Source organism: Catharus ustulatus, chromosome 4, assembly GCF_009819885.2.
Source record: "Catharus ustulatus isolate bCatUst1 chromosome 4, bCatUst1.pri.v2, whole genome shotgun sequence".
NCBI lineage: Eukaryota > Metazoa > Chordata > Aves > Passeriformes > Turdidae > Catharus > Catharus ustulatus.
This window is the reverse complement of record NC_046224.1, coordinates 21,401,354-21,427,301: the sequence shown is the minus strand read 5'-3', so window position 1 is coordinate 21,427,301 and position 25,948 is coordinate 21,401,354. Positions and strand designations below refer to the sequence as shown.

Here is a 25,948-nt window from a genome sequence, read left to right as displayed (position 1 = left end):
GAACAAGCTCCAAAGGCATCCACCCCTCCCTGAGGACCTACAATATCAGTATCTAAAAACCACACAGTGCCACTGTCTTCTATTGCACAACTAGGCACGACCTTGGCACAGTCCAACATGCATCCTACCATGAGACATGACGTGTACTCCGCTGCCATGTTCAGGAAGGCAAACACTGGTGCCCCAGGGGGGGTCTGGAAGCAGAGAGAAAGTGTTATTGTCATCATCCTGAGTTTCTGTATTTGAAAGGTCCTCAGGAAGAGATACAGCACTGGAGGTGTGGCTGTATTCATCCCTGGGCCAGAGATCAAATAACCATTTCCATTTCTTAGGTGTCAGAGGAACAAAACTTCCTTAGTTCTCCCTTTTAAATGTTGTTATTCAAAAGGAGCTTTCCTAGTCAGACCATGAGAAAAAGCCATCTGAAAACTAAGAAAGTATCTTTTAACCTTTTTTTAAAAAGTTCAGGAGTTAACCCCAAATATTGGGATTCTGTCAGAAACTCATATTCTTTGTGTTTACAATTGTAGGGGTTCCCCCACAAAAAAAACAAAACAAAACAAAAAAAAACCAACGAAACCCCCCAAAAAACTAAGTACATAAGGAAGAGGAGTAAGAAATCAGAGTGACTACATGAACTACATCTGGTACCAAAGCTGGATTTTTACCGCATTTACTCTGCAACATTTACAATAATTAATTGCTCACTTAAACGTTTACAGAAGCTCCTTTACAGGCTCCTTGCATGTCATTGCAGGCAAACCACAACTTCACATTTATACAACACCAGAGTGGTTGGTACATGCCTGAATTCCATTCCTTCTTAGATATGTTCAAGAGTTTTTAAGTATCTTGGATATTTTCCTTCTTCTGTGTTTGGTTAAACTGTGAATTGTTACTAACTTCAGTCCTGATTTGAAAACTGAGGCCTTCCAGATTGCCAGTTACTTCTGAGAATTCCTCCTAAACTGAGACTCTTCTCAGCACAAGTTAGTGGTGTTGCTGGAAAGTCATGGCATTCAGCTCTCCCTCTTTAGTTCTCTCTGCCTTTCTGGGGCCAGGGGGGCTGGCTGTCAGGTCCTTGAACAAGTTAATGTGTGTCCCATTACTTTTAGAAGATTTAGGCTCAGGCTGCTGCCACAGAAAAAGGCCCTGGATTGCCCACTTTGGTTCCCAGCTGTGCTTTCTGGCCCATGCCTTCTCTTGCAGCCTCTGGGCAGGAGGTGCATGGCACTTGGGAACTGACATGGCCAAATCCTTTCCAGTTGGATCAGTTCAGTGCAGCCTCTGTACTGGACCACTGGGTGCTCACAGAGACTGCTACTATTTTACAGCTATCGTCACTTATCTTGAAGTTAGTTATCTACACTGACATGTATGTTTGATTTTACTTCTCCCCTCACAAGGGTTGACCCACTTCTGTTAGCTCTAGAACATTTAAATTAAAGACACTCTATCCCTATTTGTTACTGCCCCAAGTACTCACATACACAGTACTAAAACTCAAAACCATAAAACATAATTTAAAATATGTATTACAAATACATAAATAATCACCTTCTCATTATGGACTTGGGAAGTGCAGAATTTTTTCAAACTGCAAACATCCCCACTGAACATTTTTTGAGAACAGAGCTTTCATTGAAATTTCACCTGAGTTTCAACCATAAAAACATGACAAATGGTGTCAGCATGATGTAAGAAAGGATTGGCCTAAGGTTAATCCTCCACTCAGGTCCCTGCTGAGTGAAACTCAAGAGCATTCAGGGGTGTGCTTCAGAACTGCCCCTCAAAAGCCCTCCTGACTGAACAAACACACTGGCAGCAGTTGTTGAACTAAACTATGCAGCCATGCACATACCAGTGCTGGTCTTTTCTGAACATTTATTCAGAGAGAGACAGGTCTCACTTCATTCTTTCCCCCTCATGTTTCATTAGATCAGCTAGATATTTTGTTTTAAGCTGGCTGCAAATTCTGTTTTGCCCAAATATATCTTTGGACACTCCCTATTCCACTTTAGTTATACCAACACCCTCTGACCCAGCCCCTCTGGAGTAGCCACAATAAAAAACCCATTTCCTGCCCCTCCAACCTGTTGAGATATTTTTAGTTGAAACTCAACGCGCATACCTGTGGCAGGTGAGGCACCAGTGAGAATGTGGGTGTGGTGAGACCTTTGCTTGTCTCATGCCAAGTGCTTCTACAGTTTGTCATTCCAAATCAAGGGAGGTGGCCAGCTGTCTAGTCACTCCTCTCAAGGAAGCTCTGTACTCTTTCACAAGGAGCAGCTCTATTTCTCTCCACCAATATTCATGCTACTATAAAAGAGGGATAATCTTTGCCTCCATCAAGGGACAAGACACCCCCTCTGCTGTTGCAGGTTTCCACATAGGAAGAACAGAGAGAGATGCTACAGACTCAAACGACCTATTAAAGCAAGCCTCACTCCTTCTGAAAGGAATGACTCTGCCCTGGCTCCTCCAGCAGTTCAAGGTGCCCCTTCACATCACTTTACAAGACTGGTTCAGGACTATCTCTGTATCTCATCCATTACATAGCTGGGAATAACACTCTAGTGGTTTTCCAGGGATCCAGGACCCTCAGAGAGATTTAAGCTTCCTTTGCTGATACTGGAACCAACCCTATCCTGCCTGCAAAGAACAAGAAATTTTGTTCAGGCACCCAGCAGGACAATTGGGAGTGTTCCCTTGCTCCATAGGGAACAAGCATTTGCATCTCCACCCATATTATCACTCATTTTGTTCTCTCTATGGTGCATTCTAGGGCTATTTCCTCTTATCTGTGTGCTTTACTACCAAAGGGCCCTGTAGAATGAACATGTTCTCATTTAAAGTCTTTCACCCCTGCCCCTCTGTGGTAGGACCTGGGGAAGATAAACACTCTTTCTGCTTTACACAAATGCTCTTAGTAGTGGACATACCCAAGATTTGTACACTCACTATCTGCCACTGACTTTAGAGCTATCAGAGATTTAAGTAAACTTAAATTTAAGAGATTTAAGTAAACTGCTACAACATAAACAAAGAGCGTGAACACTCTTTTTGCTCCAAAAGAGTATCTCAGTTCCTCATGGAAAAACAGACCTAGGTTTTTTGGCATTTCTTTGCAAAATGTGCTGCCCCTAACAAAAGTGTAAAAGTAGTCCAACTAGCACACACATGGATATTAGATTTATGCTAACTGTGAAATAACCACTGTGCTCATCTTGCTACTGCACTAGCTTCTACTTTCCATTTAGCTCTAAAATAGACTATTTTGAATATTGTTTTTCATGTAGCACAAAATCCAGTTTATGAATGGTTCTACTGGGCATTAAATTTTCATGTTTCCAGTAAATTTACATATGCAGGAGCTTCTCATTCTTCTCTGCCTACCAGCAGGAACATCCTGCATGAAAATTTTTATTGTCACTGAGAACTAGCAGTAAACTTCTGGCTTTATATGAAGTAAATTTATCTCATTCTTGCAAAAGTCTATATCTGGCATGAAACACTGCCTAAAAGTAACAAAGTTCCCTGCCTAGGGAAACAAAGAGCTTTCCAGGATACCAGTTTTTCTGTACCTCCCAGCTTGTGAGTTGCTTTCCCACGTAAATACCTCCCTCTTGTGTTCACTTTTAAGTACTACGAGAATCAGCCACAAAAACCGCACCCAAAACCCAGACCTATCCTTGGTGGTGTCAATCATTAGCAGATAATGGATTGAATTCCAGGCAGTGAATAGTTTCATCCTGCTGAAACTCATTCTCTCTGTGCTGGACCACTCTTCAGCTGACAAATCGAAGGTACTGATGTCACATCTGAATTGCTAGGATTGACCAGAGAAGAAAAACCTTCTGGCAGAGCTGATACACAAAATGAACAGAACATGTCAGTGACAAGACAAGTAAAAACAGGTAGCTTTAAAATTAAGCAAAATATATTTTGAGTTCTCAATGTAACACATTCCTTCACCAAGGCAAGGGCATCACAGCTGTGCTGTGAAAACTCAGTCACTTCTTTTTAACTTTCTCCTCTCTTTCTTCTGCCAGATCTGACTCCAGATGCACTCAGGGAGATCGGATAATGGGACAGGCTGCAGCAGTGCAAAAGCAGCACTCACACTGCACTTCGTAGTGAATGAGCAGGGCCAGACCACAGATGCTTCCAGGTCCAGAGGTGATGGTCTCTGATGGTGTCCCTGAAAAGTGAACTGGTACCATAGCAACAATATGGGCCCAGCTCAATCTTTAGCTGGTGAAGAAGAAAAGTAGGTTTTTTCCTCAGACACTGCCAAATTTCATATGTAGTTCTGAAAAAAAAATCCACTGGAGATGGCTTGGTAGACTGCTTTTGATAGCTCAGTCATAAAGAGTAAAATAAGTAAGTCTGTTCAAATACCAAACTAGAAGGCTTTCCTTTTCTTCTTTTTCCCTCCTGCCACCTTATTCCTGACGCCAATAGCCTCTTCTGTGTCATCATCATCATTCCGAGATCGCTTCTTCTCTCCCTGCTCCCGCAGCTCCTGCAATGCAATCAACACATTGACCCAGAGTTCCGGCACCTGGAGAAATTCAGACTACAACCGCGAGGACAGGGTCAAAAAGCCAGCACCCACCATTCGAGCGAACCTCTGGGCCTCAGCCACACGCTCTGTCAGCATCATAACTTCTTCCTCTTGCATGGGGAATGCTGGCAGCTTCTTGCCAATCAGGTGTTCAATGCGCTGGAACAGCTCTACATCATACCTGAGCAAAGACAAGACACCAGCTTGGATCAGCCCTCCTGAGAGGGCTCAGCTGTCACCACACACACACTTCACCCCTTATCTCCAGCCCACAGATACTGATGGTCTCACAAGAAGCTCAGCTGCATCCAAATGATGCCATTTGGCATGGCTTGTCTGATTTATTCAGCTCATCTCTGTTCAGAAGTATTTGGCAAAGGTTTTCTTTTCATACAAATACTTCAGTGTTCATAAAACACCCCCACAATTACTGAACCTGCATTATATGTTTGAAAAATATTTATATATACTGTATAGTCCAGTTACCAACAGTTCTGCTCAATGAATACCCGCTTCTAGAGTTTATCTAGACTTTTCTTCCTCCCCACCCTGGGCTTTGAATTCTGCCCCCTTAAACTAAATAAAACCAACTGGCACATCAAAATGAAAAGTAGCATTTTATTCTCACCCAGGATAAGGTCAGATATTTTCTGCTCTGAAACACAGCTGGAAAGAATAAGTATGTTAAATTTTATCACTTACTGTGTGACAAAGGTGATAGATTTGCCAGATCTCCCAGCTCGAGCTGTTCTCCCAACACGATGAATGTAATCCTGGAAAGAATTTTCTTGATAAGCAATAATATATGTTCACCAAACACAGAACAGATCTTATGGCAGAACAGCCTATATACCTTCTCTTTAGGAAAGAACAAGAGAATCTCAAGAACACAGTGCCAGGATTAAATGCTCAGGAGGGTGTGCAGCAACAGATTTTGAGAAGAGGCAAAAGTGGAGGCATAACTTCGGTTTTGACATTTGAATTATTCTCTTTTTAAATGAGAAAACCAGTTCCAATTATTTCAGACTGCAGGACAAAAGCTGCAATACACAACCTTTGCCAAGACTTCACTCTCACTTCCTTGGAAAGCTAATATTCACAGTGACTGCATTTTCAGTCTTGGGATCTAGTACTCTGCACAGTGCAGAGAAACAACTTCTTCCAGAGAAACTCTCTGACAAGTAGCTTTAAACTTGGTAAGCATGGTTAAAGAGAGGATGATTGAGAATAATTTAGAAGAGTCTGATCTATCGAGCATCTTTGGTCAATATGGTTCTAGGCTGTTTTCTAGGTTTTATATTACATTATGGAAACTAAAATACTCCCTTCTCCATACAGGATTTGCAGAGAGAGGATTTTAAGAAAGGATCTATTCTATGGGTTAGATGAGAGAGAAGAGCACAAAGACCATAATAACACCATTCAAACTGCTGCCCCCACTGTTTTTCTTCTTTTTTCTTACTTTTGTGCTTTTACAAAAGGAGTGTCTCCAAAAGACTATCATACTTTCTTCTGTTTGCAAGGCACAGTATCTTTAATCATTGTAAGCAACAACAGCAACTCCTGAAGTGCATGTTAATGGTATGCCTTCTGGAACTAAGCTGGGAAACAGGCACATCCCTGAGATAATCCCTTACTTTACAAAAGACAGAGTTGGTAACCTACTTTCTTTTCCTTTTGCTTTACTTTTGTGATATGAAGGTGAAACATATTAAGGACACCTTTCTTAACCAAATGCTTGCTGAATGTCATAACAAGAGAATTCAATTTTTTCTTTATTTTAAACACAGTTTAAAATATGAAGGTAGACCTGGATCACAGGAACAGAGATGACCACATGAACCTAGTAATATGTTAAAACTGTTTCAAAGCCCTTTAATGTAATAAGGCAAAACATACAGTCTGAGCAGAAATGCAAAGCATTCCTCACTTCCCCTCCTCACTTACAGGATCACTTCTACAACCCAGGCCATGAGACCATAGAGACACCAAGCCAGTTGTGGAGGTTGAACTACACCTTTCAATGTACAGAATCATGAATTAGGCTTCCAGTCAGCAGAACAGAGGAAAGATGTCTCTGTTGCTTTGTCTATCTGCTCCCAGTGACCAGAAGCTCTCAGCAGGCACACAGGCTTACCTTAGAGTGCGTAGGAATGTCAAAGTTTATCACCACATCCACATGTGGGATGTCCAGACCTCTGCTTGCAACATCAGTGGCCAGGAGAATAGAGCGTGCCTTTGCCTTGAACTTGTTTAGAGAGCCCAAACGTTTATTCTGGGAAAAGGACAGAAAGGGGAATGAGAGAATAACACTCACTCTAGTTTCTAATTAATATGCTCTTGTTAAAATACTGGCACAAAAGAACTGGGGGAGTAACTGCTCAAAAATTTCACTTCTCTAATTTCTTTTTTAAATATTACATAATAAAGGGCAGTATTCACATTAATTAAATTTCTATGGATCAGTCCAGTCCACTAGCTGTGAAATACTCCTGAGGTGTGACTCAGTATGGTGCAGCCCATTTCCCAAGCCCCAGGCCCCCTGCCTACTCTATTCTGTGGGGTCATGCCCATACCTGACTCATCTGCCCATGGAGGGGAATGGCAGTGAACCCCAGATTGCGGAGCAGTAGAGCAGTCCTCTGAGTATTGTTACATGTACTGCAGAATATCATGAAAGAGTTACCAGCCAGTTCATTTAAGATATAAACCAGGTAGCTGTCCTGTAAAGAAACAGAGAGACAGTTCAGAAAACCCCAGAGATTATCACATATGCAACATTAAGTCTAGGACTCAAAAAATTACAAGATACTGGACAGATGTGGGTACAAAAAAGACAATACGAGAGAAGAAACAGAAGTGCCCTTACCTTGAATTTGGATGGGATAAAAATGTAGTACTGCTGTAGTTTTTCAACTGTCTGATACTTGGAAGAAACAGCACATTTAACAGGATTCTTCAGAGCAGCACGCTGGAGTTTTTGAACCTGGTAAGATCAATGAAATTTAGTTGGACAGAGATCTTGTCAGAAAATTGTATTAATACACTCAAGAGGATAGCCTGACAGAAGAGAACTAAAACAGATTAGTTTGCTCCCACCTTCTTGGTCATGGTGGCAGAAAACAGGAATGTCTTCCTGTCTCGAGGAATCACTTTTAGTATTTTATCCACCTGTAAAAAAACAAGGAAATGGAAATACTAAATACTACAAGCAAGCAAGACATAAGCCTTCCACAAATATAAAGATAAGCCGCATGAAGAGTAATGCATGTGCAAACATACAGTAGGAAGAAATTTTCCCCTTCTAAAGGGAAGGTGTAGGCTGATGCCTTGTTGACAATTAGGCAGTGTGAACTCCAAAAGCCCAACAGCAGTGCAAACACCAGGCACTGTTTTTGTAGGAATGTGTGTGTGACAGTGTTTTCTACACTAACTACATTCTACATCAGGCATTCCAGAGACACCAGTGGATTTCAGAGACAAAGTGCCTCCTGCTGTCTTGGCAGTGCTCTTCAGAACTCTGCTGTGTTCTAATCCTACCACAGACTTCTGCATAATTATTAGATCTTAGTTACAGTTTACTACTAATTTCTACAGAACAGCTCAGTGTTTACTGTGTGACCATATGAAGTGATTTTAAAGGAACTCTTTCGATGCTCCAAACTTATCTTTTAGCAGATACCTACCTCTGTCTCGAAATCCATGTTAAGAATCCGGTCAGCCTCATCCATCACCAGGAACTTGAGAGCTCGTAAGTTGAAGCCCTTTGTGTTCTCCAGATGATCAACGAGACGGCCAGGGGTTGCTACCAACAGCATCATGAGAGAAAATTCAAAATGAAAGCAAAGGAAAAGATCCAAACAGGCAAGACTTGCTCATTACATAAATGGGATTCTTTGCCCAAGAAAAGTAAAGGTTACTTTGTGGAAATACTCTTTCATATGTTATCTTCAGAGAGTGTTTTGAAGAAAGATTAATGGAGTCAGACTCTCTGAAGAATGTCCTAAAAAGAAGTGACACAAAAAAGACTGTAGACAAGCTGTACTGTGAAGGATGAGACCAGCATTTTAAATACTTGAGGAGAATGAAAAAACAAGCCAAAAAACACTCTAGGTCTAGCAGGAATGCTTTGGAATGAGCTTGTAGAAAGAAGTTACTGGTGGATACTTTAGAAACTTGAACGAGCTAGTACTCAGAACTTGGGCCAAAAAACAAATGAAGGATATACTCTCCTTTCTTTGGTTAGCTGCAGTTTGGTAATATTAATACTCCATATCCCCAGCACACCAACTTACCAATTATAACATGTGGTTTCTTGGCCAGGGCCAGGGATTGAGACATTGTGTCAATTCCACCAACAATAACCGCTGCAGGACAAACAGAGTGCAGTGAATCCCTCAGTGCAGCATCAGCCCTCCCCTGGCACTGTAGTGTTTACTCCTACTGCCCACCACCCACAGCAATTCTATACAAATAAAAAGCTGCTTATTTTTATGAGAATTTACTTTATTTTAGCATATCTGACCTTCCCAGGCTTCTTAAGTCATGCAATTAATTCCTTACTGGCCACAAGAGCTGAAGAACTACAAGCAGAATCTATTCCTTGCAGTTTAACTCTGCTGCAAAAATCTAGGAATTCTAAAAATACCCACAAAGCTTTTTTTGAGAGATTATCTAAAGAATCAACACAGACAGTCTGAAAGGAAGATTAAACTACACCACACCATAGCAGGGAGCTCTATGCAATTTCACTGGACACACACTCACTACTGAGAACACTCTCTTCTACTTCCACCTCTAACTATTTAGACACAGCATGCAGAAGAGCTGTAGAGCACTCCATGAGGAAAGACCATACAAGCCCTTTTTTTTTTTTGTTTTTTTCAAACCTGGTACCAGATCTCTGTCTTCCAGCATCATAAACTTTTCTCACATTTTGTTCAACCTCTCATACAAATCCTCTATTTTTAGCTTTGCAATCTCGAGCTGACAGACTGGTCTTCAGAAAAACTGGTCCAATACCATAAAAGCTACTTACTGCTTTGAACACCAATGGAGGACCCAAGAGCTTCAAACTGCTCTGAGATTTGAAAGGCCAGCTCCCTTGTTGGTGTGAGGACAAGAGCAAATAATCGCTGAGGTGTTTCCAGCAGTGCTTGAAGAATTGGCAAAGCAAAGGCTCCTGTTTTTCCAGAGCCAGTTTCTGCCAGTCCAATGACATCTCTGCCTGCCAGAAAGAGCAAGGGGGCAAAAAACTGTTATACATCCAGAACAGTGAAAGAAGATTTTAAAGCACTGTGCAACAAAACACAAGAATTCTCTCAGGACAGAAAAAAAAGGCAGACACACAGAAAGAAAGAAAAAAAAAAACAAACCAAAGCATAAACCAAAGAATTTCAGAATCTCTCTGAAGCATTTTTAGCTTCTCTCTGTGATTTTTTTGTACAATTATTACAGTGTCAATAGTCAATTTTCTACTTAAGTTTCTGTTAATATACAGGGTTTCATGCAAACCTCAGGTTCAAAATAAGTTTATTATGTCTCAAATCTGACATCAGTTACAGCTTAATGACCCTATCTCACTATTCCAGTTCAAATGTTGTCTGTTTACTGGCTTACAAGGAAACAGGCTGTGGTGTTTGAGACTTCAGTCACACAAACTACAGGACAACAGCACTACCAAACTCACATTTCACAAGCCACAGCTGTGCCATTGATTAACAGGGTAATCTAAGCCAGTTTGCAGTAGGAAGGGTAGGACAGAAAGTCTTTTGCCCCAGAACAATGCAGGCAACAGGGTGGAATTAATCAAAATAATCCATTATCACCTCCTAAGCTCATATAGCCAAGAACATGCTATCAACAGACCTCACACTGGAACAATTTCTAAGGAATGCAGTCTTACATTTGTGTTTGTCTTTTCCTCCCCCGCCAAGAGAATCTTATTATGTGACAAAAGTCAAATGTTAGGACAGAGCAGACACTGAAAGTTTGTTCTCATTCTGTCACTATGTTGCTCCTTTCCTCCTTGAAAATGTTTTGGAAGGTTTTTAAAAAAATGAAAAAAAAAAAAAAACCCAAAACAAAAAACCAAACTATATTTCTAGAGGCAGAAATGTCTGTTAAATTCAGTAATTTTTTTTTTTTTTGTAATTCCAGAATGCTTACAGAAAGTCACTGTCATTTGGTTACTACTCACTTTGGAAATCTAATCAAAGAGCTGCCTGCTCACAACAAAGTAAATGATACACACTATGGAGGCATCTTCACTTTCAGTCACATACATACATACACACACTCTGAAGGTGTCTATCAGTAGCAGCACAATCCAAAACCTATTGGAAGCTGCCTGTGTATCCTTGAGTATTTCAGAACAAAATGATCAGTGCAGACTAGCAGTTCAAATAATTAATAAGAATTCTATTTAACACGGACTGTCAGAACCAAACAACAGGAGTGACCACTCCAGAACAGTGTTTGCACCCATTTGAAAGTTTGTGACTGCAGGCAGTGTTATAGGATAAACGAATATTCCAAGCTCCACCTGGAAAGGACACAGAATGAATATGAAAACTACTTCTAGGCAGAGATCCTCAACAGTTAAGAAGCTGGGACACGCTCTTCCCCGATCCTTCCCACTCAGCCAAATTCATTCACACAGAGCTCCTGGAGCAGTCCCCAGTTCAGGATCATAGAAGAACACTGCTCACCTTGGAGAGCCACTGGAATAGCCTCAATTTGGATCTTTGTTGGCACCTTCCATCCCAACTGGTCACAAGCTTCACACAGGACATCTGTCACTCCCTGGACGTAAGTGACAAGAGAAAAGGGAAACAGACATCACCAAAAAGATCTAAATTAAACCACAGAGTTAAATTAAATACATGCTGCAGCAGAGCCAACTTGTCTGTAGCAGAGACAAACCCCCCCCAGGCCCTTAGTGCAACTCTCTGAAAGGGCAGGCTGCTCACAGTGACCCCGACTTCCATCAGCAACTTCACCGGATTGGTTCAAAACCTGTTAGAGATGACTGTCACAGGAAGGATACGGTCGGTTTTACCCTAGTTTAACTAGGAACTTCCCTCCCCACACACAGCTCTCTCCTCACCTCAGGGGTAACCCATGAACACAGAAAACAAAAAACACCACGTCAAGTTAAAACAACTCGAAGGCAGCGGCGGCAGGCTGCGGAGCGGCGATGGGAGCAGCCATGCCAACCGCAGCGGGGCCGAGTGCCCGCAGCTCCCGCCCGCAGCTCCTGCCTGAGCCCGCACCGGGGCCCGCGGAGCGCCGCACGTGTCTGCCCGCGGCACACGGGCCGCCCGGGACCTCATCCGCGCGGGGGAGCAGGACGCTGCTCCTCGGGACAGGGCAGCCGGCACCGGGGGCAGAAGCGGCTCCGGCCCAGTCTCACCAAGTCCTTGAAGCTCCGTGGCTCCTCCGCCGCCGGCTCCTGCTCCGGCTCCACCGGGGACCCGTCCTCCTCTCCTGCCGCCATCTTGGCCCGTCCTGTCCCGGTACAGCGCAGAGCACTCTGGGAGCTGTAGTCCTCCTCGGGGCGCGACGGGATTTGTAGTTCCGGAGAAAGAGGCGAACGGAGTGGGTGGGTTTTCCCTCAGTTCCGAGAGGTGCCCAGGGAAGGGAGAGCTGCGGATCTCCAGCCGCTTGTGCTGGGACACAGGGGACAGCCTGACAGTCTGGGACAGCCCTGCAGTGGCTGTGGGAAACCCTGCCAGCCTGCCCGCCCGGCGGTAACAGCGAGCGGCCAAGCCCCAGGCTTGCAGCTCAGTGCTTGATGCTGTTCCCAGTTTGTATCTTCTACAGCTGTGCAAGAGCAGGCAAAAGGAGCTGGCCAGGCACAAAAAGACAAGAATATGTATAATCTTACATCCACGATGCAGATAAAGGGCAAATTAAGTGCTTCGGATATGTTGGTAAGGAACATTTTGAAGCACTGGAGATAAGAAGAGGGAAAAGAGCTGTCATTGTCCCGCGTTGTTTTCCTGTTTGCGATAATTGCTAGTATGAATTTTTGAAGCGCGAGAAATACAAAATAAACGGAACTGTGGCAACTGAAATCATGAAATGAGAGAGTACAGGATGAGAATAGACGCAAACACTCTCCTTGGTTGCTGCTGTTGTGACTCAGGCCTGCAAGTGCTTGTTGAGAGGTGAAAATGGATATGCATTTAATGACCACCCAGGCAGTGTAGCATCAAAATATCTCCATGATGGAAGTTTCTGAGTCATTGGTTTCCATCTGGTCTGGGTGTAACCTCTCTGATCTATAGTCCTGATGCTGATTGCATCAGGGAAACCTTGCAGCTAGGTGAGGTTCCTTTGTTTTAGGGAAAAGAAGGCTAACATATACAGGATGCTAGGGTTAGATGTTTGGGATTCAAAAGGATGGGATTCAAAAGGATGGCAGAGTTGGCTCCAGAATGAAACTCATGGCTCATTTCTGAGCAGACCTCCCTCTCTCTGGGAAAGCTGTCTGGGCGTGCTCTCAGTGGAAATGCTGATGTACTTCAGCATCTGTCCCTGGATTCCAAGCCTGGCATTTCCTCTGCTCCCAGAACAATAAGGAAAGTGAGAGGAAATACGAATGAACCCTCTGCGTGACTGGGGAAAGAAGAGGAAACCTGGAACAATTCATGGGCAGGAGTAAAAATGAAGCTGCTGCATCCCACTGTGCTCGGAGCAATGATAAATTAAAACAAAACAAAACAAAACAAAAACCAAAACCACCCTGTGTGGACGCTCATTGTTAACATATGTTTCAAAAATTACAGTAGTCTGAGCCATCAGCTTGCTGTATATCATTTCAGCTAAAAGTTAAGCCTGGCCAGCACGTAGACATGAACCCGTGTAAGGGTCACTGGGATGCCTTGGGAAATGGAGTCAGGGATGTGACAGGAAGTCACTGCTTGTGATTCTTTATTGAACTCCTTGCCCATATAAAAAGGTGCTGTTTTAGTGGGGAGCAGGGTGGAGCAATCCTTTTCTAGTGAAATTTCAGTTTGTGTAATTCCCTATTCCCAATAGATGTATTTGAATGAAAGTTTTCTCCTGTCCTAAACTGCTGTTGGGAGCATTCATGAATGATAAAATAAATATACAACTTCTAAGTAGTAATTCCTTTTTTGTGCTTTTCAGCACAGGACACTGCAGATTATACTGGATTTAGAAATTGTCATTGCAGGGCATTTAAACTTGGCTTTTAAACAAATAAGTTCCTAGCATGTTACAGTTCAGTCTTCCTTAGCAGAGACAGGGTGAGACCATCCCCAGCAGATGAATTTTCATGCAGATGCAATGTCAGCTATTTCATAAGAGGTGCATAATGAGACAAGATGGACAATGTGGACAGCACATCACCTCCACGTATGCAGAGAGACACTGACACAAAAGTGCTTCATATTCATTTATTTGAATCAGCAGCGCACTTGTTCATTTCTGGCAAACAGGCATGGGTTTCAAAAGAATTTCAGTCCCACTCTGGGGAACCAGAGCTTTTTTTTATTCTTCCTATGACATATTAAAACATGTTGATATCATGAAAAGAAGAGACTAAAAGGACAAGGATTCAAGCTTTGTGACATGGAGTGTTGCCCTCCCTAAAAACTTGCTCAGTGTTACAGAAGTACAGAGTAGGCTTTTCTGATCATGTGGATTTTTTGCCTCCACAGGGAAGTCTCCCTTACCCACTGAGGCGTACTTGTGGAGGCAGTTAGCTCTGCATTACCTCTTCTGGTTGCCTCAAGCTAGTTTCAGGGTCTCTTCCTCGTACCTCTTTCAGGTACTGACATGGTCCCCATCATCACCATACTTGGGCATTTCTCAGAGGGATGATCTCAGAAATATCCTTGTGAGGTAGGGAAGTGCTACTATCCCCATTTTTACACAGGGAACTGAGGTACTGATGGCTCAAAATCAAAAAGGGCATATTTAGCAAAGCAGTCACTTGAGACAGGGTCCCAGTCCTTGCTCCTGATTTGTAGGGGCTCTGCCACTGAGTCATCCCACTCCTCTCTACACCTCTGGAGTATTAGTACCCACATATATTTCACTAATATGAAGCCTTCCCTGGGAAGCATTGCTAGGAGTCTGTGTAGTGCCACTTTCCATGAGTGCTGCCTCCCTCCTCACAGATGATCCACTGTGGGTCTCACAGGCTGCTTGGCTGCATGGAGGGTGGCACCTCCACCTCTCAGGTGTGCTCCCATCACAGCTCCAGCTCACACCAGTAACACCAACCTACACTTCCCTTCTGGCTGCAGAGACACAACTGCTTCCTTCCACCAATGCCCTGAGGCAGACTCTGGTCCCAGGGTCACTTTTCTCTCTGTTTTGGCTCCCAAGATCTATTGTCACCGTTTGACTGTGTTTCACCTATTTTATAGTATCAGCATTCAGGTCATGCTTTCCTTTTCCTACAGGGATTTGCCCTCCCTCACAGCAAAATAACAGGTAACTTGCTCTCACATGCTACAGACTTCCTTTTACTCTGAAAACAACAGCTTTCCTTTGGAACAGAGGCCTCCTTTTAAAAAAATAATATATATATATACACTCTTAAATACAATATCACAACTTTAAAATCATTCTGTGTAAATAAATAGAATACAAACATCACAGTTCTCAGTCTGGAGAGGTTTCTTCAAAAGGGATATATTCTGGCCCTGCTATTTCACCCTGGGATGGTGAACTATTCATACAGTCTGTCATATCTGGAGCTGCTTCTTTCTACAGCCTTTCCAGATGTACCTTGGTAATGGGATTGTACTCTACTGGAAATTGGTCTCAGTTAATAATGGAATGTCTCCAAACCCAGGTTTAATGTAATACACCGAAACAGTTTCAGCTGCAAGGCCTCAGGCTCTCGGCAGTGCTTTTAGCACCCAAGCTGAGTCTCCTCGTACTGGGGGAAAGCTCTGTTCTGGACTCAAGAAGATCACAGACTTCATCCATTGCCCTGGTGCAGGTCTCAAGGTTGTCAGCCAGCTTCTGGATTTTGGCCTTCAGCACAGCCTGGCTTACTTTGGTGACCTCCTTTGTGCACTCCGGCACGAGGAGGCTGTGGGAGCCGCAGAAGACCATGAAGCAGACGGAGTTGTAGAGCGAGATGGACGCTCTCTTCTCTGACTGGCGCAGTGCAGGGTCACCCGGGCCCTGCCCCCGGCGGAGGAACTCCAGGCAGCCGAGTATTTCCCTCATCTGCTTCCGACAAGTCACTGCGATTTCCTGCACCTTCCTCAGCTCCCGGGAATTGCAGAGCACCAGGGAGAGGTCGGACGTGATGCTGACAGCGCCGCCGGCCGTGGCCAGGCCCAGCCCCACGGCCGAGGCCAGCAGAGAGGCTCCCAGCGTGGCGGGGCTCAGGGACAGCCCCAGGATGGCTGTGAGCGCTCCGGCAGCCGTCAGGGTGCTCCCACCCACGTTGGCAACCAGGGACCTCGTGCGGAGCTGGTTGAGTTTGCGAGCTGCCTTGTGAAGGTGAGCGATTTGGCCGCGCAGTCTCCGCCTCTGGTCCAGCAGGGCGACGTGGAAGTGGTGCGTGGGGTCTGCTGGAAAGGCAGCACTGTTCCCCTCCATGGCTTCTGTCCAGAAAAAAAGGAAAGTCTGGGTTGGGATTTATGTCAAAAAACCCCCATGAGACAAGCTCATCTTGGAGCACCATTTCAGGGATGGCATTGAGCCAAATTTTTGCAGCTTCACCCAGCTACAAGAAAGGTTTTCCATCTGTGCACACCTGCACACTCACATACCCATATGAATGTATACATTTAATTATGTATTTCATTGTAACTTTTAGACAGAGAAAGATTAAAATGTGTTTCTTAATCCCTGCAAAGACTAAAATATCCTAAGGACTGCAGTCAGAGGTGCGGTTACCATTATCTCTGAAGACACAAAATGTCTCTTCAAATCCTGGGGACAGAAATTCCCCTGAGTGACTCAGAAGAGTAATGCTGCCAGCGCTAATCTGTTGTCCCCCTGATGGAATTCAGAGGATTTGCACTATAGAAGAAAGGTCAGACTCCAAGGAGTCTTTTCCTTGGAGAAAGAGGCCTTTCTTTTTCGCAAGAAAGGTCAGACTCCTAGGGGATGAAAGACACCACCCCAGGTTTTTGTTTAGGGGTGATTTCCTATTAAAGGAGGACAGAGGGAAGGCACTGAGTGGAGTCTATGTCTGGATTTTCCATATAGGAGGCAAGGAGTTTATTATTAATGCCTGGGATGGGTATTGTGAACATCCTTCCTTTCTTTAAGCTTCAGCAACTCAAGACCCTATAGCATTTTTTTTTCCCTATTGTAACCTGGTGTCAGTGTTTTAACAAAGATGGGAACTATTGTTCTGTGGTGCTTAGTCCAACCTGTGGTCATAAATACCCAGTTATAGTGGCAGGGAGGGCTGCAAACCTTGTTTAAAAGAGTCATGTCAGAAAAACAGGCCCATTTTTAGTGCACTGCAGTCCCTTGCAGATGGGGAAACAGGGGAAATACAGAGGCCTGTGACTAGAAAAGGCTTGAAAACTGCTGCCTCTGGAAAAACTGTCCAGGCAAGATAGCAGGAGAGCCTTTGCTTCTAGAAAATGAATCTTCAGTGTTTCTGTGCTAGACAATCTCTGTTTTCTGTCTCTGTTCCTTGCCGTAAGGGCAGAGAGAAATGTTCCAATAAACATTTTCAGGCTGCTCTAGAGCAGCAAAATGCTTTACAAAGGAAGCCAGCAAACTTAGCCCTGATTACAGGGAACCTGAGGCAACAGAGTTAGCAGGAGAGATGTAGCTGATTGTCTGCTGGAAGCAGAGTTTCTGTGCTTCCCAAAACTGCATCATGCACACAGCTGTGCTGCCTCTGCACCTAGCAAAGTCCAGCCATAGAGCTGAGAAACTGTTTGGAGCCCGTAATGCCCTCACAGCCAAAAGGAGTCTGTAGCAGAAAGACCCTGTCACTAAGCCAATTTACTGCTGCAGGCACCTTTTCACTTCTAAGTGATCTGTACTGGGGGAACTGAAGGGGTCTGGTCCCTTATAAAGCTACACTACGTAGTTAGTGGGCCTTCATTCTACAGAATCCTCAGGTTTCAGAAGGAGAAAACTTTGTACCATAAATAGTGTTTCCATCTGGAAGTGTATTCATAAATAATTCTCACTGCTATCTTTCCCCCTTCTGTTGGCTTGTCCTAATCCATCTCACACAGATCCTTTAAGACACCCCCTATGCCCTTCAGAAAATGCCCCCAGTCTCTCTTGGTGTCATTGGGTCATTTGAATCACTTAGTATATTGTGCTTCTCTCAGCTGGAGGCTGTGTCCTATTATTTTTACACTAGAATTAGAAATAAAGCTGGAAGCACAAGGACTTACACTAATCTAAATCTAAATGGATACCAGCATTGAAATGAACGATGAGCATATCACCAATAACTGAACAACAGATCAATATAATGATCATTAAATATGCCAATTCCTGTAGCCTTTTAACAATTTGTTCTGAGGATTTAATTGCTGAGAACTGTCTCAGGTAATAACAGCGACTATCTCACTGAATTATTAGAGCAATCATTCAATATATAGCATCCCACGTAGGGATGCAAGTCTTGTGATAATGATTGATACCTGCACAAAATAAAAGAAATCCAACTCCTGCTCTTAGAGAAAAATCTCCCCAACAATAAAGGTATACATTAGTCCAAAACCTGCAAACACTTCCCTAATACAATACTCACAGATGCTCCAAAAATTACTGGTTCAAACTTACCTTCAGTTTCCAGCCAGGCTCCCAGAAGACAAATTTTGATCTGTTTCTGGAGGAGACCAATTTATAGCTCCTGCGGGCCAATTGCTGCGATGGGAATGCTTTGCCTCATACTGGGAGTTTGCCATTTCCTGTTCTCTCTTGTGCAGAAGGATGTGACACACTGGAAAGTGACCTGTGGGACAGAGAGTACACATCATGTTCAGGAAACGATCCCTGCGAATGAACATTGTGTGTTCGCTTTTCCTGAAGTGTGGGGTGAAAAAAGAGTTTAAAAATCGCAGCCTATTCCTGGCTCTGAGGTAGTGCAGACATTCCCTGCAGGGAACAGTTGCCTTTCCTTTCCCTGAAATAGCAACTGACTTTACTCTGTGCTGGAGCCACCAATTGCTTGATGACTTAAGTTTCCCTCCACTACACATCTAGAGCCAGGGGAGCTATTGGCCAGCCAACTGCTCCATTCAAGGCCAGTGCACTTTTTAAAATCCCAGCTCTTTGGGAAAATCCATAAAAGGGAAGCAGCTCCACAGCAAGATCATTGCTCTGAATTGCCATCCCTTCTCCTTCCTAATACATAAAAACATGCTGCAAAAGGAGTGATCAACCTGTGGTTTTACTGTTTCTTAACCATAGACACCACAGTGGTTGAGAAACAGCCCTCTTGTTTTCCTGAAGTACCTGCCCAGCAATCAATAAGAAAGAATCATTTGGATAAGAAAGAAAGGATCATTTGGATCCCGTTTTGCTGCTTGCTATTGCCTGGCAGTTGTGCCATACAGATGTGGCCAGAGGGAAGAGGGGATGAAGGTGTTGGGGTGGAACAGCCTAAGTGTCACTCCTGGTGCTGCCTTCCATGCTGAAACAGGGCCAGTTTAAATCAAAGATTCTTTTGATGTGATCAGGAAAAATAACATTTTTGATGGCACTCAGGGGTAGTCCAAAGTGATACGTGTCTTTATGGGCCACAGGGCCTGTGATCCTGGGGACATTTATTTCGAGCAGCTCTGCTTGAAGATGGGACATCTACTTTCTTGTTTGGTGGATTCTTGCTATTCAGGGCTATTTGTTGACAGGGAAGCTCTGATTTTGCCCCCGACCCATCTAATCTGAAAGCTATCTAGCTGTCACTGAGTTGTGAGGCTTTCATGTTGAACTTGTGGGATGCCTAGCCACAAAATTGCTGGAGCTGACCTTAAAAAGGGCCAAGACTGAGAAGCAGCAGGCAGGGAGAGGAGAAGGCTAGGATTATTCATTTCAGTGGCAAGTTAGTTTTCAGTTATGTTCAGATAGGTGTGAAATAGTACATCAGATGTTTTTTTCAGGGGTGGACCTACAGGAGATGAAACATGAATGAAAAAATAAATAGCATGGAAGAGTTATTTCAACCTGTTGCAGACATGAAAAGAGAAAACACCATTTTGAAGATGCCTAAATATGCAGTCCTGGTCTGTTACAATTTGTACATACTGCACGTTAACAGGAAGGTGAGCTTTGACACTGAAGGAAACTGTACTTTAGCCCTTCCCTTTGTTTTAGCAAGCATAGGCTTGAATTGGAGCCCATCTGCCTTGGCAAGGGTTTGCAGTTGATAGAGAGTTCTTTTCTCACACTCCCAAATAGAATAGGGCACTTTTTTCCCATGCAACTGCATCTGTGTTAGAATTTGTGGCTTCAGATATGTTCTTGTTAGGACAGTGAGTTTTGGTAAAAGTGAAATAAAAAAGAAAAGGAAAAAAAGAGTCTAGAATGAGCTTCAAATGATGACACAGTTTTGGATGCTTTCCTTCCTTTCCCAGTTCTCTTCTTTTTAATACACTCAGCTGCAAAATATTGTCAGAAACTCCTGCAATGCTCAGTCTGTGGGCAAGGACCTGATTAGGGTGCAGAAGAGACAATTCATGCCCACTGAAAGATGTGCACATCACTGAAGAGGAGATGTTGGTTTCAGCCGAGGATGGTTTTTCAGAGGAATCACCCCTGGACTTCTTCGCCATTTAAAGAGAATGTTTCTCCATAATCCACCCCTATAATAAGGTGCATACCCAGAAAGTATGGACTTCACATGAGGAGCTAGAGATGTCAATGTGATCTTAGAAAAGAGATGTGTATTATAAAAATAAACATTATTTCCTAAGGAGTGAACCTACCACAGCATTTTGCTGTCTGTTCTTGTCCCTGCTGACACTCTCACAAACATCCCTCTGGTGAGAGTGCTAGTCTCTCCAACTGATAGCTGGAAAGACCCACTCCAGCAAAGGTGAGCAGGTGGGAATGGGAGCTGGATGGGAGAAAAGTGTCTTCTCTCAGCACCTGCCAAGGAGTGAAAGGCTTCTAGTGCCATTAGTGCACTTACCCAGGTGTAAGTACATCTGCTGGGTCACCAAGTAGGTTCCAGGAGCCTGCTTGGAGCGAATCTTGGCTTACCAGGGATCTCCAGATGCGTGGAGTAGGTCTGACCTTCACTGGGCAGTTCTGCAAGTTGCTGGAGGACTTTCACCCAGCCCCTCTGCTGCTGCTGCCTCTGCTGGTGACCTGCAAAGTGCTTGGGCTTGATGGTGGAAGGGGCAGAGCAGGTGTTTCACAATGACCCTGGCCAAAAATGGTACCTCTGCTCCACCCTTTCCCATCTAGCCACATCCTCTTGAAATGCCTGAGGGCAGTTTTTGGGAGCAGGTGACCAGAAAAGGGAAGGAAGGATGTTTTATTGCCTCATCTCTCTTCCTTTCAGAGGATTTTGGCAGCAAGGACTGGTCTTTATGCTCCCGGTCCCTCCAGCAGAATGGATATATGGCAGAAGTGTTTGATCTGAAGCTGTTTGCAGCTACTGTGAATGCAAATGTGTAACACTTGAAGCTGGAGTTTCAAGCATACACCTCCTTTACTAACATTACTTTGATGAAATAACTGAGAAAAATTGAGTAAATTTACATTTACAAACTATCTTTTTAACAGGACATTTCTGCCATGCTGGTGCTTTCAACCTTAACTGTTGGACCCTGGAGCTAAAAGCTGTCTTGTTTTCTTTTATTTTCTTTTGCAGTTGCATCAAAGACAAATCTTAACTTTTCACAGCAAGATATTAATTCAGAATTAGTGGAAACTAGAATAGGCCAACACTACAACAAAGAAAGCAAATTGGAACAAAAGGGGTGCATCAGCTTTCAGTAACCTTACCAGTAGATCCAAATTAATTTTTTGAAAGCATTCCAGAATGCCACAGGCTGGTCTGTGTTCTAGTCACTGGTGAATATGGGACTTCAGCTGGGTGTGAAGAAAACTGCAAAGAGCAGAGCAGGGTGGGGGGAACAGGAAATGGGATGAGAACACCTCCTGTTAGTTCCATTTAAGCAGAAAATTAGTCAAGCACACTGACTGTGCCTGCTTTGTGAACAAGCATTCATGTAACAAAAGTACCATCCAAAATTGCCTTGTCAAAACCCTGTTGGCAGTGTTTGCAGAGATCAAGCATTTATTTGGATGCAGAGAATGAATTTCTGCAATGTATTTAAACAGGCCTGGTTACACTGCCTTTTGCCAGCTTTAATTCCATGTTTCAGTGCAAGCTGTGTGGCATAAGACTGGCTCTGACACAGGAAGGAGCAGCAACCACTCAGCCCATGAGCCTCCAGCCCTGGCCATGGCACAGCTGAACGTATTTCAGTGCAGCCACGCAGCTTCTGCTGAGACCAGTGCTGCTGGGGGCCTTTTCTCTGCTCACCTTCTTAGCAGTGGCAGCAGCAGCACCACACCAGGGCAAGTCAGGCTACCCATTCCCTCCAGGACTGCAGAAAATAGAGAATTGTTAACATATTTCCAGAACTGCAAAGAAACCTATTAAGTTGGTAAAAAGTAGAAGTTAGCTAGCCTGGTTTATTGTGTCTCTTTTCCAATGGACTTCTTGATGCCTGAGTTCACAAGGCAATGTTTCTCTTGAAAGAAAGGAGTCTGGATTCTTCTCACCTAAAAATTTACTAATTTTTTGAAACTTTCAAGAAGTCAGTGTCTTTGAAATCTTAACTGCTTTGTCAAATTCTGGCTGAGGTTGCCCAGAAACCTCAAAAGTTACTCATTACATTGACTAACCCTCCCGTCTGGCACAATAGAAACATGACAGAGACACAGAGACCTAAAGAAGTCCAGGAAAAGTTAAAAACTGTTACCTTGAACTTCAGATAGAGATGCATCTCACCTAATTTCAGCCCTCTTTAGAGGTTCATATGCAGTGAGTTTATTCACACTCTGAAGCTCCCTCTAGAGCCAGGAGAAGAAAGATTCATCCCCAAAAACTCGATCAGTCCATCTCTTCCTGGCACCTGCTCTATAATATGTGATAAATTTTAGACAGCAATTATTTATCCCTTTCCTGCCTTGTTTGATGTCCCACAGCTTTGCTTGGTTTATGTTTAAATTTCAAATATCCTGTCCCACAGGCACTGCTGTGGGCCAGAGAGGGTCCCTTAAACCTGCCCTTGCTGTCCTGCAGTGTGAGCAGGAGATGCAGTTGTGGAAGGCTGGGTGGCAGTGTGAATCCCTGCCTGTCCCCTCCTATAACAGGCCTTCTCACCATGGATTTTTCAGGTACCTTTGGACTCTGCTGACACCAGCAAGACTTGGGAGCACTTCTGAACTACAGAACACTTGCATGAGAGGGGTGGGTCTCATACAGATCCAAAGAGAACTGGGCATCTGGCTATGAGCATGCAGTGTGGCCTTCTGTGCCTCCCAAATATTTGTCATACAAGGTGCCACTGCTTGCATCCATACCTAATTCAGTATTCAGCAGGAGATATATATATGTGGCTGTTGGGATGGTCTTTATGTCCATCATGAATCAAGTCACTGTATTTGACAAACCTGCTTTGAAGAGTGTTTGTGGACTTTAAGGACAAATTGCATTCTTGATACTGAGATCAGATTTTGACTATCTCTTGTAGTATCTTGGAGTATCCTCCCCTCTAGACTGGATATTATTTTACATTTGCAGCACATCAGACATCTAGTGATTGTTCAGAGCAGATGACAACATTTTGTAGTGAGCTGGTATAAATGTTTTCACACTTGAAGCAGCTCTGAAGATGTGGAGAACTGAGACTGGGGAGAAAGGGTGAATATGTTCTCTTCCTGTCAGCACTTGAACCTGGTACAGTCAGGGAGCTGTATTGGATGTCAAAAAGCAAGTATGTTGGTGTACTTTGTGCCTCTTTACAGTGATGTCTGAGGATGAGCATCCTTCTTCCTTTAGCTTTAGTGCACACCAATCCTTGCACCTGAAACACTTCCTCAGCCATTCTGTGGGCAGGTCTTCTCACAGTGGGTGGTCATGAGGGAGCCTAGAAAACAGTAGTCTCTTTCCCTAAAACCTGATCCTCAGTAGGAATCTTTTCCTCCACACCATGGTAGATTGAAAGTAGGCACTGATGATCAGGCCACCTACTTCTCACCACCTTTTATATTTCGGGAAGCATATGGTGGCTGATGCATTTCCTGATGTATACTCAAAAATTGTATCAGTTTGGATCCTGGACCTCAGATTATCAACATGGAGCTACAGACAATTGACTTCCTTGCTGTTCTGCAGCATTTTCAGAGAACTTAGGACATTTCTGTTCTCACCTGATATGTAGGAAAACAGAGGCAGGGAGGAAGCCAATGGTTTGCTCATTGCCTCCTGGGCAGAACAAATAGTGAATGTAGGTAGCCTTAGTTTCAGATGAATGTTTGCTCCCTGAAGCTACCCTCTGACCTGGCATAGCTTTTATAACACTGATCAGTTCATGATTTTAAATTCTCTTGTTCTGGGTCTTTTCAAGACTGGTGGTTGAGACTTTCCCATGTTTAAGGGTATATCATATTGCATTCTTCTCTTTGTATTCCTTGGAAAATAAAAGGTTTCTGTAAGCCAACAATAATCTTTCCCTTGTAAGACTTCTGGAACAAAATGTCTTCCTTTTTATTTTTTATTATTAATAATATGGAAGTGATTGGACAGCTCTCATAGAATCCTCATTTCAATAGGTGTCAGCAACGAGGAAAGAATATTGCTTCATGTAGGTAATTAAAATAAAAATACCTTAGAATCTGTTGATCAAAACTGCCAGAGGAATTGGTAGAAAAGGAACAAGAGACACAGATGTATTTAGGATCCCACAGCTAAGCACTTTATATAACAGACCTTACATATGCTGAAAAATAAGGTGGTGAAACAACCCACCAGAAGCATTCCTCCTCCTCTAGCTCTTTTCTGAAGATGCCTGCTTGCCCAAATTCATGTGTTCCGCCTGTCTTCACAGGTGCAGTGATACCAGCAGCTACTTTTGCTCTTAGCTCAGGACAGCATTTCAGCTGCTGGACATTTAAACCAAACTGCTCCTTTCCTTTGCCGGTTCTGCATCCCCTCTAGGAAAAGTGCAGGAACATTATTTTCAATCCTCACCCTCCAGCAACACAGGGCTGGGAGAGGGGACAATCTCTTCTCCCTGAAGGATTCTTGTCCACTTCTTCTGAGGCATTATGAGCTTATTTTTATGAGGTGTGTAATGGTTTCGAAATCAAAACCAGTGAGAGACTCCAAGTCAGAAGTACAATTTAATAGGAGAAAAGGGAAAAATAAAATACATGCAATAGTACAAAAGAAAAACCACTGACAGAACACAGCCTGATACCCCGCCAGTTAGGGTGGTGGTAGCAGTCCAGATGAAGTGGTCTTGTTGAAGAAGTGATCCTGTAGAAAGGTGTGGTAGCTCTTGTCCTCTGGAAACCAGCGGGTAAGGGCTGCCTTGGTGTTCCAAATCTCAGTTTTGGTCTAGGTAGGAAATGTTTGGCTCCTCCCTCTGGGTGGAGCATCTCCCAACAGAATGATGTAACTTTATCAGTCATGCAGTGGGACTCAATGGCCCATTAACAGAAGATATCTTCCTGGAGGAAGGATGGGTCATGGGAAAGATAAAGAACACTGCCCCACCTGGTTTTAACAGATGACTCTTTAGCAGAGGATATATCCCACAGAGATAGAAATCACTGCCCCACCTGGTTTCAGCAGATGGTGATAGAATCCATACTTTTGGGCATATCTTTACGTTGTAACCTAGGACAAGGTGGATGTCATCTTCCTGGCTTCTCTGCAGAAAGTGGAGGAGCTGCAGGTTGTTGTTCTCTGCTTGACCAGGGTGGGCACCAGTGGGGGAGCAGGTGAACCCCAAGGGCTGCAGTCAGCCAGAAGTTTAAGACCAGCAGCCTCAGAGGAAATAAAGCTGCCTAAGTGATGTGAATGTCATGGTTCAGAGTGGAATGGCAAAAGATGCCAGTCCCCATCAGGAGCTGATAGGGAGATTGTATATTGCCACCCAAACCAAAACTGTGGGTCAGAATTTTCTCCAGATAGCAGCTGAAAGGTGGAACAAACTGTTCTTTCTACTGTCCCCTCTGGGTTTTGCATGGGATGGAAATGCTATTATTTTAGAAGGACATTTTGGAAACTGAAACTGGCTGCTCTTAGTCCAAAGCCTCTTGAGATGTTTCCTTGTGAGGGTGCTGAAATTAAGTTGAAAGGACATTACAGATACAACTGACTTCTCTGGGCCCTAGGAGAGGAACAGCCAATCCATTCCCACATTTTTATGT

At 43.7% G+C, this 25,948-nt stretch overlaps 2 protein-coding genes across 2 annotated transcripts; both read right to left on the bottom strand.

Annotated features, from left to right (window-relative positions):
* Positions 1-639: 639 nt before the first annotated feature.
* DDX47 (DEAD-box helicase 47) lies at positions 640-12,080 on the bottom strand. Its single transcript, XM_033058316.2, has 12 exons — positions 11,982-12,080; positions 11,278-11,371; positions 9,606-9,794; positions 8,863-8,934; positions 8,254-8,372; positions 7,667-7,738; positions 7,437-7,553; positions 7,144-7,290; positions 6,705-6,842; positions 5,270-5,340; positions 4,619-4,748; positions 640-4,525 (listed from the first exon to the last, which is right to left on the bottom strand). Exons 1-12 carry the CDS (start codon positions 12,063-12,065, stop codon positions 4,406-4,408), a joined length of 1,353 nt encoding a protein of 450 aa, XP_032914207.1. The 5' UTR covers positions 12,066-12,080; the 3' UTR covers positions 640-4,405.
* A 3,347-nt stretch (positions 12,081-15,427) lies between these two features.
* APOLD1 (apolipoprotein L domain containing 1) lies at positions 15,428-18,421 on the bottom strand. The gene is made up of 2 exons (XM_033059089.1): positions 18,332-18,421; positions 15,428-16,167 (listed from the first exon to the last, which is right to left on the bottom strand). Exon 2 carries the CDS (start codon positions 16,160-16,162, stop codon positions 15,428-15,430), a length of 735 nt encoding a protein of 244 aa, XP_032914980.1. The 5' UTR covers positions 16,163-16,167; positions 18,332-18,421.
* Between the last annotated feature and the right edge of the window lie 7,527 nt (positions 18,422-25,948).